The sequence below is a fragment of the Cutaneotrichosporon oleaginosum genome, assembly GCF_008065305.1.
Source record: "Cutaneotrichosporon oleaginosum strain ATCC 20508 chromosome Unknown ATCC20508_contig01, whole genome shotgun sequence".
Classification (NCBI taxonomy): Eukaryota; Fungi; Basidiomycota; class Tremellomycetes; order Trichosporonales; family Trichosporonaceae; genus Cutaneotrichosporon; species Cutaneotrichosporon oleaginosum.
Window position 1 is genome coordinate 1,668,735 of NW_027072170.1, and position 16,161 is coordinate 1,684,895.

At 64.0% G+C, this 16,161-nt stretch overlaps 6 protein-coding genes across 6 annotated transcripts; 4 read left to right on the forward strand and 2 right to left on the reverse strand.

Annotated features, from left to right (window-relative positions):
- Positions 1–16: 16 nt before the first annotated feature.
- Positions 17–1,366, forward strand: COLE_00682 (uncharacterized protein; the record flags this gene model as incomplete). The annotated part of the gene is made up of 1 exon (XM_018419491.2): positions 17–1,366. One exon carries the CDS (start codon positions 17–19, stop codon positions 1,364–1,366), a length of 1,350 nt encoding a protein of 449 aa, XP_018282048.1.
- A 172-nt stretch (positions 1,367–1,538) lies between these two features.
- On the reverse strand, positions 1,539–3,587 carry COLE_00683 (uncharacterized protein; the record flags this gene model as incomplete). Its single annotated transcript, XM_018422054.2, has 1 exon — positions 1,539–3,587. The coding sequence occupies one exon, from the start codon at positions 3,585–3,587 to the stop codon at positions 1,539–1,541; it is 2,049 nt and encodes a 682-aa protein (XP_018282047.1).
- Positions 3,588–4,383: 796 nt separating this feature from the next.
- COLE_00684 (uncharacterized protein) lies at positions 4,384–6,071 on the forward strand (the record flags this gene model as incomplete). The annotated part of the gene is made up of 5 exons (XM_018422053.2): positions 4,384–4,516; positions 4,551–4,834; positions 4,885–5,034; positions 5,093–5,780; positions 5,818–6,071. The coding sequence occupies 5 exons, from the start codon at positions 4,384–4,386 to the stop codon at positions 6,069–6,071; spliced, it is 1,509 nt and encodes a 502-aa protein (XP_018282046.1).
- A 2,010-nt stretch (positions 6,072–8,081) lies between these two features.
- Positions 8,082–9,638, forward strand: COLE_00685 (uncharacterized protein; the record flags this gene model as incomplete). The annotated part of the gene is made up of 4 exons (XM_018421148.2): positions 8,082–8,201; positions 8,316–8,635; positions 8,670–8,979; positions 9,102–9,638. The coding sequence occupies 4 exons, from the start codon at positions 8,082–8,084 to the stop codon at positions 9,636–9,638; spliced, it is 1,287 nt and encodes a 428-aa protein (XP_018282045.1).
- Positions 9,639–10,360: 722 nt separating this feature from the next.
- On the reverse strand, positions 10,361–12,904 carry COLE_00686 (uncharacterized protein; the record flags this gene model as incomplete). Its single annotated transcript, XM_018422052.2, has 5 exons — positions 10,361–10,987; positions 11,020–11,155; positions 11,397–11,848; positions 11,883–12,402; positions 12,507–12,904. 5 exons carry the CDS (start codon positions 12,902–12,904, stop codon positions 10,361–10,363), a joined length of 2,133 nt encoding a protein of 710 aa, XP_018282044.1.
- A 1,241-nt stretch (positions 12,905–14,145) lies between these two features.
- On the forward strand, positions 14,146–16,071 carry COLE_00687 (uncharacterized protein; the record flags this gene model as incomplete). The annotated part of the gene is made up of 3 exons (XM_018424923.1): positions 14,146–15,687; positions 15,724–15,930; positions 15,997–16,071. The coding sequence occupies 3 exons, from the start codon at positions 14,146–14,148 to the stop codon at positions 16,069–16,071; spliced, it is 1,824 nt and encodes a 607-aa protein (XP_018282043.1).
- Positions 16,072–16,161: the final 90 nt, after the last annotated feature.

Sequence of the window (16,161 nt, forward strand, 5' to 3'; positions counted from 1 at the left end):
CAAGCTCGCCAGTGACATGGTCGAGGAGCTTAAGGCGGCGGGCAAAGGCCTGCCCGTATGGTTCTTCACCCCACCCTCAGATGCCCAGCGCACAGAGCTCGACTCGATCCGGGTCCTGGGCGCCGATCCCTATGCGGATTTCAGTGATGCCCTCCTCGCGTCGCCAGACGTGCAGGCCGTCCAGCCGTCGCTCGCGTCGAATGCCCACTCCACGAGAGGGCCATCTAACGTGCACTCTGATGAGTTGCGTGTGATCGACGGCCACACGGAGGAGTCGCATCAGTCGAACGGCCACACCCAGTACCCGCCCACGGAGTCACCTCGGGCACAGCTACCTGAGCCAATAGAGCCTGAGCCATCGGCGTCCTTTGCTAGCTCGCCGTTTGAGTCTGGGCAGCGTTCATTACAGCCGACCCCCACTTCGATTCTTCCCCTAGTCGTTTTGCCCAAGAGCGCATCACCACCCCACCGAGCTCCCGCCAAGCGCTTCAAAACCCCGTCAGACGACAGCGAGGAGGATGACGCGGTTCCTGTTGTCTACAAGCACAAAGCACGACGATCCAAGCCTCTTTCTCGCGCCAAGCTTTTCGCTTCTTCGCCTCCTGTCCCGCATCCCTCGTCACAACCTACAGGCGAAACCGACGAGGAGGATCTCTCAGACTATGAGAGGGAGCGTCGGCGAGGGCAGAAGCAGCCGGCACCGCCGCAGTCAGCATCTCAGGCAGCCGAGTCGTTGGGCATCTCGGAAGAATCCGTCTCTAAATCGCAAGACTCGGGGAGCTTCAACCTTGCACGCTGTGCGCAATCGGCACCGCTCGCACCCTCGTCACCCCATGCCCTCGGCTCGGTGCCGCAGGTATCGTCTTCGGCGCCAATAGCCGCTACCCGTGTCTTAGTGCCGACGACCACGGACGAGAGCATGCCGACAGGCCAAGGGGATGAAGTCCTGTCCCCACCTGAGCCCGTGATCCAGCTTCCCACGCCAGACATGCCTCGCAAACGGCCGCGTGCTTCAGGCGCAACCACCGCAAGCGGCGAAGCCGACGACGAGGCCAGCCTTGGGCGGCCCTTGAAGCGGCCGGCCACTCAAGCGGATGCCGAGGAGAAGGCGGAGATGAAGACGCCTGTGAAGAGCTCATGGGAGCCGCCACCGGGTCAGCGTGTGCCAGCGACTATCACCAAGTCGACCCTTCCTGCACCTTTGTCTATCGCGGAGGCCGTGCAGCTGGTTCTCCCAGGATACAAGCCGGATCTGACTGCGCTGTCCGTGCCAGGTTTATCGAGGGAGCTCGTTGAGGTGGTGCATGCGAAGGCGATCGAGGAGAAGGCGGCACAGAGGGCGCGGCGTCGATCGAGTAAGCGGTAGCGGGTTGCATTGGTGTTGGCACCCGTCGCACTGCGGTCCATGTATAGATAGTCAATCCCGGAAAGGGTTTAAAGCATCCTCGCCACGCGCAACAACAGATGCATGACCCTTCGACTAATATACTGTAGCTAGTTAGAGCCGCCCGGCCAGCGGGCGACATGGTTAGTAAAGCCTACTGCTGGTCGGCGTTGACGACGCGCAGAGGCGAGAGGCGGTTAGGGTTCCGGTTGAACGAGCCGGCGCTGATGCTGCGCACGCCGTTAACGGAGGAGCGCCGGCCTCCCGCGAGGTGGCGGGACACGGAGGGGGGAGAGCCGCTGGAGCTCACCGAGCTCACGGACGAGACGCGCTGGTGGGGCAGGCGCGTGCCAGACGCGGGGAGGACGGGCGAGCCGCTGAACTCCATGGGCGGGAGGGACGGCGCACCCGCATGCTGGTGGCTGCCGAGGGTAGCGGTGGGCGAGAGGGGGCGGAATGCGGGGCGGCTCTCCATGCTGCGGGCGAGGGCGTTCCAGTCGTCGACGGATGCGGCGTCGGCCGCCGCGTCCGCCATGCCCGAGTCGGGGTCGCGGAACGGCGACTGCTCGTGGTTGGGCGACAGGAGGACCTGGCCGTCGCTGCGGGGCGATCCGAGGCGCGGCGACGTGTCGATGTCGACGAGCACCGCGTCGTCGTCGTACAGCGTCGACGCGACGGGCATGGGGAACGCGACGCCCTCGCCGGGGTGCTCGAACGACGAGCGGCGCGGCGACCCGCGCCGCGGCATGTCCGTGTACGTCGCTTCGCGGCGGGCCTCGTCGACGCGCCCGAGCCCAAAGTCGATCTCTTCCCAGTTCTTCTCGGGCTCGCGGGACGCGAGCGTGCCGTCGTCGCCGACGCCGGCGCTGCTGCCGCGCCGGAAGACGCGGTCGATCGCCGACCGCATGTTGCTGCTCCAGCTGTTGTCGGCGAAGGGCGAGCGCGCGGCCCGGCTGTAGTTCCGGAAGCCGCCGTTGTCCTCCTGCGTCGAGAAGGAGAAGTGGGACGCGAGCCGGCGCTTGCGCCGGTTCCGCTGGTGCCGCCGGAAGAGCCAGATCGCGAGCGGGAGGAGGACGGCGAGGATGACGATCGGGGCGGCAATTGCGGCGGTGCGGTTGCTCTTGGACGAGGCGGCGGCGGCGGCGGGCGCCTCCGTCTCGCCGGACAGAAGCGTGCTGGACCAGTTCTGCGTCCAGCTCCACTGCGAGGCGTCGGCCGCGCGCATGTCGAGATAGTGCACGTCCGACGTTGGCGCGCCGCCCGCACCCATCCCGAACGCCGTGATCATCACGCCCGAGGGCGTGACTACGCTCGTGTGGTACGCGAGCCCCGCGGACGGCTGCAGCGCCGCCGGCTGGCTCCACTCCCACGTCTTTGTGTCGAGCGTCGCGAGCATCACGGAGGGCGCGAAGGCTTTGGTGCTGGCGTCGTACTCGCTTCCGCCGTGCAGGATGAGCATGTCGCGCGAGGGGTGCGCGACCAGCGTTGCGCCGAGGCGGCCGGCAGGGATGGCGCCGCGCAGCTTCTGCGCCTGCCAGCCGCCCGAGGACGTCCACACGCCCACCGTGTCCAGCGGGACGAGGGAGCCGTCCGCCGCCTGTCCGCCCGCGAGGAAGACGGTGTCGGCGGACGCCGCGATCGCAAAGTCGGACACGGCGAGCTTGGTGCCTGTCAGAGTGGACGGGAGAGTCGCGGTCGTCACGCTCGCGTTCGAGAGCGGCACCCGCACCGTGTCTACGCCTGTGTATGCGGCCGCAGCGTTGTAGCACGTGCTCTTGTCCGCGATGCCGCCGACGACCATGATGCCGCCGGGGGCGGGCGCGGCGCCCGCGCCGTGCCGCCGCCGCAGGGAGGTGGGGGAGGCTGAAGTCCACTCGTCGCTGGCGATGTCGAGGGCGTGCGCGACGCCGTCCGAGGCGCATGACTGCGTCATGCCACCCACGACTACGAGGGTGTCATCCGCCATTGCGAGCGAGGCGAACGCGTGCGCCGGCAGGCCGGTGTTGGGCCCGTTGGCCCAGGATGCGGACGAGGCGTTCAGAGGGAGCACGAGGACCTCGTTCGTGATCTGCGTGCCAGCGCCAGAGACCGAGCCGCCGACGACGTACATCGCCTGCTTTGAGTCGACGTATGCCGCGCGGTGGCCCCAGCGCGCGGCGGGGGTGAGCGCCGACGCCGAGGGGAGGAAGAGGAGGTGGAGCATGATAGGGGGGAGGGGATTAAAGAAGTCGAAGAAGAATTAGTCGAACCAGTCGACGGCCTCGTCAAGAAGCCTTGGGTCTGTGTGCGATGTGCGATGAGCTGGCCAGCAGCTCGAGTGGTGAGAAGTGGGATGTGGGGAGTGGGAAGAGGGAGGTGACGGGGAGGAAAGACTGCTGCCATATGTACGGGCGCGGGCGGCGAGTGTTGCCCTCTGCTGTCATTTGCCGACGGTCCCCCGGGGTCGTGATTGGTCAGTCGGGGATTGTTCATGATGTGTTCAGGGTTTATAGCGCAATGAATGGCGCATGTCAGCCATGAGCACGGCGCGAGATCAGAGGTGGTCGGGGAGGAGGAAACAAAAGTCAGGCGCGTGGAGATGGCAGGTCAATGTGGCGCTCGCCAAGGGCCAAGCCGGCCGTGGGGTGGGTGGCTGACGAGAGCGGGGCCAAATTAGATCAAAATTCCGTGAATGGTGTGTCATTTGTTGACTCGCCTTCGTGTGGAAGCCACGTGCGGCAGTTGCCACCGTGTGACCGCAAAAGTTCAGCGTCAGGACAAGCAAGGCTGTGGTGAGTCGTGCTCGCTGGCGGGCTCATTCTCTACTCATTCTCTACTCGCTCTCATCCACCGCATCCTTTCATACTCGTCGACAAACACTACGTTCTCGTCGTCTTTGTTATATCTATCCACTTCCACATCTTCTTGCCACTCGTCAAACCCGCTCTCTCCCTCTTGTGAACATCAAATTTCGTCCCCTTCCCCTCTACACCTCCACCTCCACCCACCCACTTCCCACAATGTCCGCCGAGGCCGTTGTCAAGCCCGAGGCCGACGTCAAGGCCACCGTCGAGGTTGGCGCCGATATCCCCGCCGTTGAGGGCAAGACCCCTGAAGAGGTTCAGTCCGCCATGGAGAAGGCCGCTAAGCAGAGTACGTCTCCGCAAACGAACTGGCTGACCCAAAGTCTACTTCTACTTCTCGGACTCGAACCTCCCCGTGGACAAGTTCTTCTTCTCCCTTACCGCTTGCAACGAGCAGGGATGGGTCCCCATCAAGACCATCCTCACTTTCAAGCGTATGCGCGAGTTCCAGCCGTTTGGTGTTCCCGTTGTCGCCAAGGCCCTTCGCCAGGCCGCGGCCGCTGAGGGCAGCGACCCCCTTGTCGCTGTTTCCGAGGATGACGAGAACGTCCGCCGCGCCCGCCCCCTTGAGCCCGTCACCGACGCGTGGGAGCGCTCCGTCTACGTGGTAAGTCTACTTCGTGCCACACAGAGGGGGGATCCTTCTAACGCGTGCAGAAGGGCTTCGGTGAGGGTGACAACGAGAACAACACACAGGAGAAGATTGAGCAGTGGTTCGAGCAGTTCGGAAAGATCAACGCCGTTCGTCGCCGCCGTGAGGACCTCGAGGGCAAGGGCCCGGCTGGCAAGGGCAAGGGTGCTTTCAAGGTATGTCTCCCGCTCGGAGGAGCGCACAGACCAGTTTGGACGCGACTGACATTCCAAGGGCTCCGTCTTCGCTGAGTTTGCGTACGCGTCCGACATGGCAAAGTTCCTTGCGAACAAGGACAGCCACCCCAAGTTTATTGAAGGCGAGGAGTTGGTGATTGAGGCCAAGGACGACTACGTCAAGCGCAAGTGCAAGGAGAAGGGCATCCCCGAGAGCGAGGTCCACCGCAGCCGCCCGGACCGCAACGCGCCCCGCAAGTTTAACGCCTTCCGCGAGATGAAGTCGCTTCAGGAGGGCAGGGCCGGCAACCTCGCCAGCATTCCCAAGGACGTCGCCATTGTTGGCCAGGCCCCCAAGGTCCACCACGACGGTGGCAAGCGCAAGCGTGAGGACGGCGACAACGCGGGCCCTCGCGAGAAGAAGGAGCGCTCTCCTCTTTTCTTTGAGTACAAGGGTGTGCGCCTGGAGATCAACGAGGCTGGACAGATCAAGGAGCCTTCCGAGGTGCCCTTTGAGGAGGGTTGCGCTGTCAAGTTCACTGTCCAGGGCGAGGGTGACTGGAAGGACCTCAAGGCCAAGATCGTCGAGGTTATCCCCGACGTCTTCATGGCCCTTCCCGGTGGCTCGACTGTGGGCACGATTGCGCACCAGTCGTCTGCCAAGATCACCGACGAGGAGTTTGAGAAGCTTGCCAACGCCGGCTTCGAGTACGGCGGCAACCCAGTTAACTGGGAGCGCATGAGCGGTGAGTCATTTTTCCTGTGGGCTGCGCTAACAGGCAGAGGAGGAGCAGCGCGCGTTCTGGCTCAAGCGCGCCAACTACCAGGCGGGTGTCAAGCATCGTGAGGCGCGGGACTCGCGCCGCGACGAGTTCAAGGGCGGCCGTGGTCGTGGAGGTCGTGGTGGACGCGGTGGTCGTGGCCGTGGTGGCCACCGCGGCCGTGGGGGTCACCGTGGCGGCGATCGCAACCGCGAGCGGGCGGCTGCGGCGGCCGAGGGCCTCCCGCCAACTGTTGGTGCAGTCAAGTCCGAGTAACGTAGTTCTGGTCATGTCTGGGCGATAGGGCGAGGGATCGTCATCATTTGTTAGAGTGCATGGGACTGCTGTCTTATATCGGTGTAAGGTGTCTGGGGGAGGCAAGGACGAGAGTGAAGCGTGACTGACTTTTGTGGCGCAGGCCAGTTGGCCGTGCGCGAAGTGCGAGGTCAAGTGCCTGCAGGCCACAAGCGAGGAAGTCGAGGGCATGTCGAAGCGCACCGTTGCCGCCACCTCTGCTGGTCGCACAGTGCTGTGCCGGTGAGCGGGCACTCGACGGTGAGCACACGCACCTCATGAGTGACAGCGAAGAACTGCAGATTGCCATCAGAAGCATCTATGCTCGGGCCCACACCGCCCTGCGCACAGATCTGCCATTGTCCCTCCTCTTCTTCACGGCCCCGTCCCAAGCCATCGGCCTTCGTCGTCGTCTCAATCCTCATCTTTGACTCTTCGACATGTGCTTAGTGCGTGTTCGCCCTCTTTGAGTCAACTACGCCGTTCTCCGGCCCCCACGCTACTCATTAAGACCGTCGACCGGCCTCCGCCACCGCCACCGTCACCCCTTATCGACCGCAGCACCTTGCTTCCCCTCCCCTCATCCCCACCACCACCAGCGGCGCCACCGCCGCTGCCCGTCTCCTCCAAATCTCGCCCTCCTACCTCCCCCCCCCCCCCCCGCTCTCCTCAACCGCCGTACAACATATCCTATCCCCCATGCCCAACATCTGCTCCTGGTCCGACATTGAGTTCATCAGCCCGCAGCCGGCGCCGACGCCCAATAACCCCTTGCTACTCAAACGCGCGCCCCTGTCACTGCCGCGCATCCACAACCCTCCCGCCACACTCGACGACACGAAGATGTATGAACCGACGCACCTCGCGCTCTTCCGCTCGAAGACCGGCGTAGACTACGCCGAGCCCGCCTACTCGACCGCCGTCGCCCCACCATTGAGCAGATATTTCCACTCCGCCCTGCACTCTTCCTCTACCTCTTCTCCCTCCCCACTCTGTGGCGCCTACCCACCTGCGTTCGCCACGGCCGGCATTCCCACCCAGCCTGGCGCACTCGGCGACCCCGGGCCACCCACCCCCGACCCAGCCATTATGGGCCTCAAGGTCGCGCCGCGCCCATCAAACTACTCGTCGCTGGACGTATGGGGGCGACGGCAGATTGACCTGGAGCGCGCGCGGATGAAGAGCCGCATCCGGGAGGCGCAGAAGGCCGAGGTGGAGCGCGCGCGCAAGGCCGCCGCGCTGGCTCGGATACGCGACAAGGAGCGCGAGCGCGAGCGGCGCGCAGCGGAGAAGGAGGAAGCGCGCAAGCGTAAAGTGGCAGAGAAAGCGTACGCCCAAGCCCTCAAAGACAGTCGGAGGTGCGTGCTGCGCAGCGATATACCGAGAAATGCGGAGAAATCGCTTACATCAGAGCCGTAAAGCAGTGCACCACAGTCGAGACCACAACACCGGGATTCTGGTGCCCGCCGCCGCCGCCGTGCGCGTACCGCCGCCCGCTGGAGAGCGGGGCGTGGCCGCTCATGAGCCGTACCATGACGCAGGTGAGTTGGGGGTGCGGAAGCTTGAAGCCGGCGGTAGCTCACGGCCTGCCGGGGGAAGGGCCTATTGCCGTCGAGGTCGCCGAGGTGGTCTCACCTCGTCCGTACAGCGCTCACATTAGGCCATCCACGAGTTTGCGTACGAAGACCGCCTGATCCGCACCGCCAATGGCCAGATCGTGGGCTTCCTGTAGTCTGCATGCATTCACATGTATATGTATCCGCTAAGTAGAATGCGAGGGGTAGCTCGGAGGATGCCGATCTCGCTTCACGGTGGGCGCCGGTTACATTTCGCGGGTTGCCGGCTGTGGGGAGCCGGTGTACGTTTCCGTTTAACTGCACTTCGTTGCTCCAGTCTCACTCTCGTTGCTCCAGTCTCACATCTCTGCGACGCCGCATCTCGGTCTTCGCTCCTCCCACTCTCTCTACTTCCCAGCCGCATCTCACCATCACCATGAGCGACGGCACTGTTGTCGGCGCCATCAGGGCGCCACTCGACCTCGACAAGCTCGTCCCCTACCTCGAGCAGAACGTGAAGGGCTTCAAGGGCCCCGTCGAGCCCAAGCAGTTTGGTGTGAGTCCCTCTCCATTCTTCTCGCGCTATCCGCTCTTTCTCCTCTACCCTCCCACTCCTCGCCCTCCTCGCCCTCTTCGCTCTCGGCCCACCCATGGCCCGCGCTGACCCCAGTTCGGCCAGTCCAACCCGACGTACCTCCTCGAAACGCCCAGCAAGAAGTACGTGCTGCGCCGCGCGCCGCTCGGCAAGCTCCTGTCAGCAACGGCACACCGTGTCGACCGCGAGTTCCTCATTCTCAAGGCTTTGAACGGGTACAACGACAGGCTGCCCGCAAGCGCGGCCGAGCGCCGCGTCCCCGTCCCGGAAGTGTACTGCCTGTGCATGGACCCCGCGGTCGCCGGCGCACCCTTCTACGTGATGGAGTTCATCAAGGGACGCATCTTCACCGACGTGCGCATGCAGAGCCTGCCGCGCGAGGAGCGCGATGCGTGGTAAGTCGCGCATTCCGCCACACCTGACCCGCAGCTGGCACTCGGCGATCGCGACGCTCGCAAAGCTCGCAACCGTCCCCATCGCCGACTTGCAGCTCGACAAGTCGTTCGCCGCCGACCCGCTCGCCAAGCCATACTTCCCCCGCCAGGTCAAGTCGCTCATGAAGGTGTCGGATGCGCAGGGCGCCACGCCCGTCAAGACCGAGGGCGGGAAGCCCCTCGGCGAGATCGAGCACGCCCAGGACCTCCGGCCGTACTTTGAGAAGGGGGCGCAGGTCGTTGCGCGTGCTGAGCTCGTCCACGGAGCATCCATTGTTCACGGAGACTACAAGATTGACAATGTTGTGAGTTTCGTCGGGTGTGTGTGTAGTGAGGGTGGACGGTGGGCTCCCGCGTTCGTGGCATGCGGACTGTGGTTCCCCTTTCATTCTGCTCAAGGGCGCTCCAAGTCCCCCGCTGACACAAGATCTTCCACCCCACTGAACCCCGCGTCATCGGCATTCTCGACTGGGAACTGTGCACGCTGGGCTCGCCGCTTGCGGACCTCGGCAACGTGCTGATGCCCTTCTCCTTCGCGCCTGTCACTGCGTCCGACATGTCGCGCCTCGGCCTGAAGCCCGACGGGCTCACGAACCTCATGATTGGGCTCAAGGGCCTGCCGTCGTCCGAGACAGGCATCCCGCAGGTGCAGCAGTTCGAGCAGTGGTGGGTGGAGGAGATGAACAAGGGCTATGCATGGCACGCGGCGCACAGCCCAAGCATGCGGGGCAAGAAGGCGCCGGCGCCGTGGACGCACCCCATCGCGGGCCTCGAGTGGGTGCGCGCGTGGATGATCTGGCGGCTCGCCATCATCGCGCAGGGCATCGCGGCGCGCGCAGCCCTCGGGCAGGCAAGCAGCGCCACGGCCAGCCCCAGCCGCGAGCGCTTCGACTTCTTCGGCCGCATGGCGTACAAGGCCATGGTCGACGGCGAGAAGACCGAGAGCATGAGCGCAAAGTTGTAGTGATGCATGCATGGCACGGTTGCGTTGCGGGCACTGCCGGCCAAGTATCGAGGCACTGCCTGTGCTATATTCGTCGGAGACGCGGGATGTTGCTGACGCGAACAACCTCACGATGCGAAACACGCTTGCGTTTCACTTTCGGGCCGCGGGATTTGTTCCTGTATGCTTAATCGGGCTTGGCCAGATCGACCCACACCGCCCAAGAACTGCGTCGTGCTGCTGCTCCGGTCATCTGGAGCCTTTTCGCAACAACGGGGGAAGCGAGCCGAGGAGGCGCGCGCACGGCCCGCTGTCTCACCGCTTCTATATAGACCGCAGGGCTGTCGTGAACGCTCACCATCCATAATGGGTACGTCCTGGCCCAGCCAGCACGCACTCGCTCACCACAGCTTACCCAGCGCCCCGCAAGTCCGACGACGTGTCGATCTGGTCGTTCGAAGAGCAGTCGAGCAGCTGGTGCTGTTTCGTGAGTGTGTAAGCAGCAGAGCTGAGAGCAGGCGTCGAGGCGCGCCCCGGAGTCGAGAGTACCGTCGTCGCCCGTGCCGGCTTATCGCCCCAACGCGATGCGCATCCCGTCTCCGTCGCCCGACATGCGTCCAGCGAATCCACCACCGCAAGCCTCCCGCCCCCGCCCCGAGCGCACCACGCCTCCCCATCTGCCGGCCAGGCGTTCTGATAACCTCATCCCCTCCCAACCCCGCATCTGTATGTATCATCTAGCCCTACACCCTATTGTCCTGGCCCCACTCGCGCTCGCCCGTGACGCCCTCGACGGCCTTGCGGAGCGCGGCGGCCTCCTCGCGATCCAGCGTGCTCTCATCGACGTTCTCCGCCACCGCAGCGCCGAGCGACAGCGCCTCCAACCCCACATTGCGCTCGATGAGCAGCTCGCGCTCCTCGAGCTCGAGCTCGTCGTCGCCCTCGTGCCACGCGCGCGCGCGGCTCACAGCCCGCTCCCACCCGCGCCGCATCTTGGCGCGCTTGCGCTCGCTGATCGCCGGCGTGAACAGCTGCGTGTCGGCCGTGTTCACCGCGCGCAGCGTCTCGGGGTTGTTCACGTCCCACCCGAACAGACCCAGCGCGTGGCCCGCCAGCAGCGCCGAGCCGAGCGCCGTCGACTCGCGCATCGACGGCCGCACGACCTTGAAGCCCCCGATGTCCGCTTGCAGCTGCATTGCCAGATCCGAGTTCGTTACGCCGCCGTCCACCTTCAGCGTGTCGAGCTTGACGCCGACCTCACGCTCAATCACGTCCAGCACGGCACGCGATTGGAAGCACACGGCCTCGAGCGTCGCGCGCGCAATGTGTGCCGAGGTCGAGTACGATGTCAGGCCGATGATGGTGCCCGTCTGAGGTCAGCGATGTGGGGTTCTGCACTCACGGCACTCCGGTCCCAGTAGGGCGCGAGGAGGCCTGCAAAGGCCGTGACGAAGTAGACGCCGCCTGTGTCCTCGACCGAGCCTGCGAGCATGTCCATCTCCCTCGACTCCTCGATCAGGTTAACCTGGTCTCGCAGCCTAGTGATGTCAGCGCTTCCTGCCATATCAACCAATCAACTCCGAGCGTCACCAACGTCTCCAAAACCCTAAAACCCTCCTCATGTGCAAAGATAAAAGCTTCCACAGCTCGCACTGCGCAGCCAAGGTCACGACGGGGGTCGAACCCGCGATCTCCTGATTGAGTTACGATGTGTCCGAAGACATAATCGTAGTCAGACGCGATGCCATTTCGCCACGCGACCCTTGGATGCACACTTACCACTTGATCGCCGAACCCGCGACGGCGATGGACCCCTCGAGTGCATACACAGGTTTGGCGCCCGGTCCGGGCTGGTAAGCGACGGTTGTGAGCAGCCCGTTGTCGGACTTGACGATCTCGTCGCCCGTGTTGAAGAGCATAAACGCGCCCGTGCCGTATGTGTTCTTGGCGTCGCCGCGCTGCAGGCACTTGTTGCCCACGAGCGCGGCCTGCTGGTCACCGACAATGCCGGCAATAGGCACGCCCGTGAGCGCCTCGACGCCCATGCTCGCCGCGACCTTGCCGTACACCTCTGCACTGGACACGATCTTCGGGAGTACCTTGTCGCTGATGCCGAAGAACGCGAGGAGGCCAGTGTGCCAGTTCAGAGTCTTGAGGCTGATAAGGAGAGTGCGCGACGCGTTTGTTGCATCTATGATGTGCAGGCCGCCGTCAGCCGCGCCAGTGAGGTTCTGCCGTCAGCCAAGCCGATGTCAAAGAGCTCACGTAGACGAGCCACGAGTCGACAGTGCCGAAGCACAGATCACCCGCGTCGTCGGCATCGCGCACCGCCTGGTGGTGGTCGAGCATCCAGCGGAGCTTGATGGCCGAGAAATAGGTCGAGAGCGGAAGACCTGTTAGGCTGACCAACGCGTCCTTGCCCTTGACAAACGCGCCGTCGAGCTCGAAGCCCTCGGCGTCGAGCTTGTCCTCGAACTGGCGGACGACAGCGACCGTGCGCGTGTCGTCCCACACAATAGCGTTGCACAGCGGCGCGCCCGTCTTGCGGCTCCAGCACAGCGTCGTCTCGCGCTGATTCGTGATTCCAATTCCCTTCACGCTGTCCCGGTGCCAGCCCAGAAACTCGAGCTTGTACATTGCGCGGTTCATGCATTCCCGCATAGCCTCGACTAGCGCCTCCGGGTCATGCTCGTGCCAGCCTGCATGCGGCAGGATCTGGTCAAACTCTGTCTGGTGCTCGGTGATGATCTTGGCATGCTCGTCGAAGACGATGAAGCGCGTCGAGCTGGGGTCAGCGTGTGGCTCGTGGGGCGGCTGTTGTGTCCAGGACATCTGAGACAGGGTGGGCAGCCTCTCCATTACATGCAACCGCGGCTAAGCGAAACTCACGTTGTACCGCAGTCGAGCGAGGCGATAAACTCGCCACGCTTCAGCTCCTTGCCTGCATTGGGGTCGATGGTACTAAAGCCCCCTAGACCACCCAGCTTGCCCAGGACGGGGTGAGGTAGACCGGCATCGCTCGCGAAAGAGCTCTTGCGGCTTGCGACCTTCTCGTTCGCGAGCGGTTGCGTGGGCGATCCCGCGCGCGAGAGCAGGGATGGTGTCGGCGGGCCAGAGTATTCGTTACGCGTAATGGGCCGAGGGCCACTCGCGTACGATGAGCGACGACTTAGTCCGCCGCTACCTCCCGACGTGTACGAAGGGCGGGGCATGGCGATGCTGGGCCGCCGCGATGAGGCGGGGGTCGAGCTGGGCGACTCGACGGCCGACTCGTTGTAGTGGGACATGGTGGTGTTTGCGGATGAGAGATGCGGATTCTGAGGGCCGGCGACACTAGGTGTGTGCGGATCAGGTTTGTCACTGGTAGCTGGCGGCTAGCGGCAGGTGACCAGGAACGATGACGCAGAAGCGGGGTGCCGGCGCACGTGACGTTTCGGGGTGCGGCGTCGGCGGTGACGAGGTACTGCGGGCGGAGAAATGAGCGGCGGTGAGTGATGTGGTGAGTAGCGTCGAGGGGGACAGAGAAAAAGGGCGATGATATATGGATAGGAAGTTGAGATGGAGATATGCAAACAGAGGTGGACGGAGGCGCGGGCCGGTGTGTGGAACGGGAATTCCAGGCAGCCACCGACGCGCCTCCCCCACTCGGCAACTCACCTCCTCATGTCACTTCATCCCCTCGATCTCCTCTCCAATCCCGTCCCCCATTCCAACCAGTCTCGTTGCGCGTTCCCCGATCGCCGCCGGCATGTGAGACACCTCCATGTGCGTAGATGAATGGGCGAATGAGAACGAGTCGCGGTGATCCTGGATTTCAACAAGGCCTCGGCATGCGGCCGGCAAGCGGGGCCGGCGACCCAGCTTGGACGCCGTGATGGAGATAATGATGATGTCCGCCCATCAACCACGCGATGCACGTGGGGAGCTACGTCAGGTACAAGTTACCGAGCTTGAGCCTGGCGTACCGAAGGGCGCAAGGCCCGGGGCCAGGCCAGACGATCCGAGCGATCGTCCCGCTTGACCGCTTATACCGGGTTCAGGTCCCTGATCCCGTACAGCCGCCACCAATTGCCACGTGACAGGATTGGCCTCACACGCTGCCGCGCTGCTGGGTTTACAGTTGCCTCGACTACCATTCAAGCTCACGCTCACCACCCAAAGCAACGCACTCGACGCGCGCCGCGTCCATCCACTTCTCCTCTTCTGTTCTTGTCATCTTCTGTCTCCTTCACCTGCCTCCGACGGCTCTCGCCCACGCCCTGTTCGAAACTCTACGCCCTGCACCCCATCTCCCCACCCCCACACCCTCACCCCATCCGTCCCGCACCCCTCACACCCTCACACATCTCTCGCTCCCCCCGCGCCGCCGTGCGAGTCCGCTGGCCACGGTGCTCCCCCCATGCCGCCAAAACGAGCTTTCTACATTGCTCAACACACCCCCGACGCCTCGCCTCGCCTCGGACCACAGCGCTCCCCACCTGCGCTCATGCTCGCCTTCAACCAGCGCGCCCTCCCCCAACCGGGGAGCATGAGCGTGCCCCGACCCATTCGCCGCCCCCGCAAAATACTCTACGTTGTCGTCGTCCTCGGCCTCCTCTACTGGTTTGGCATCCGGCACAACCTCGGGTCCGAAGTCCAAGAGCCGCTCCCGCTCGGCTTTGCGCCCGAGCACGGGCACCGGCGACGACCACGTACCATGACGTTCACGCGGAACGGCATGGCGACGCTAAACCCGTTACGGCGCGGTGCGCCGCAGCCGGACCATCCGTTCTACGAGCTGATGGAACGCGGGGAGGAGACGTGGCGTCTTGTGCGTGACCGGCAGAGCAAGACCGTCGAGCAGGCCGCGAGGGAGTACAAACGGCGGTATGGATTGGATCCGCCCGAGGGGTTTGACAAATGGTTCGAGTGGGCGCGGGAGCGCGGCGTCGAGCTCGTCGACGAGTACGACTTGATGATGCGCGACATTCTCGCACACCACGCCCTCGAGCCCGCAACGTTTATTGCGCGCTCGCAGGCTCTCGCAACGACGGAAAAGCACGCGTACCAGATCAACATTTCGCGCGAGAGCGTCAAGTTGAGCGGAGAGCGCGCGAACGCAGGTCGGCCGAAGAAGCTCGCCGCCATGATCGACTTGTTCCGCAGCGCCCTCCCAGCCAATCTCAACCTCGCATTGACGGGGAGTGATCACGATGTGTCCGGTGTGGTGCTGGGCAAGGATCAGCGGAAGCGCGCCAAAGAGCTCGTGAGCGCTGGCGAACACTTCACAAACGAGGAATTGCGGCATTACGAGAGCCCTCGGCGCACGACCGCTTGGGGCTGGTTCAAGGCGTGCCCGCTCGACTCGCCGGCCAACATGCGCGCCGGGGCCGAGTATGGCGAGAAGACAGAAAAGGCGTTCATCCACGACCACGTCGCGACGATGGACTTCTGCGAGTTCCCCAACCTCAAGCGCCTGCACGGCGCGCTGCAGGTGGACCGTGAAGACCGCTCACCGAGCATGCTCAAGCCGTGGCTCGTGCACTCCAAGCTGCCCGGCGATGCGAGCTTCCTGCTCCCCCCAATCGAAGGCTTTGTGAATTTGACAGACAAGGCGATCGCGGATATTGGCAAGTGGGAGGACAAGGTGGACCCACGCGTGCACTGGCGCGGGGGCACCACAGGTGGCCTCTCGACCCAGAGCGACTGGCGCGACCAGCACCGCTACCGCCTGCACCTGATGTTCAACGGGCGCAAAGGCAACGACAGCGCGTGGGAGGACGCCGTGACCAACGTCATGATGCCGGACGGGCGCGGCGGATACATTCGCACGGACCAGCACGGTGCCGCGCTTGCCAAGGCCTATGGCGACGTCAAGCTGAGCGGCAAGATCATCGGGTGTCCAACCGAAGCCCTGTGCGAGGAGATCAAGGGCGAGATCGAGACGTCGCCCATGCTGCCGGCGAAGAACACGTGGATGTTCAGGTACATGCTCGACGTTGACGGCAACGGGTGGAGCGAGCGCTTCCACCGCCTGCTCTCGAGCGCGTCGCCCGTTCTCAAAATGACAATCTTTGCCGACTGGCACATGGTGAGCTATCCCGACTGCGCGTACACTGACACCCAGGACCGCCTTATCCCGTGGTACCACTATATCCCCATCCAGCCCGACTACTCGGACCTGTATGATGTGCTGGCGTTCTTCATTGGCCCGGTTCGTGAAGACGGTACCGTTGACCATGGGCACGGGCACGACTATCTCGGCAAGAAGATCGGCCAGGCAGGCCAAGACTTTGCCCTCCAGCACTGGCGCTGGGTCGACATGCAGGCATATGTGAGTAGCGCAGATTTAGGCCACAACCAGCACAGCTGGTTGAACCCTCACCACGACTGACCCCAGATGTACCGTCTCCTCCTCGAGCTGCATCGCCTGCACCAGCTCGACCGGGCCAAGGCGAGCTATCGCCTCCCCTAGGCTCGTAGCCCGCAGGCTCAGGCTCGAGCCCTAGATTATAGACTGTCTGCCCACTGGCATGTCACACTGTACACTATGATGCATTGCGTG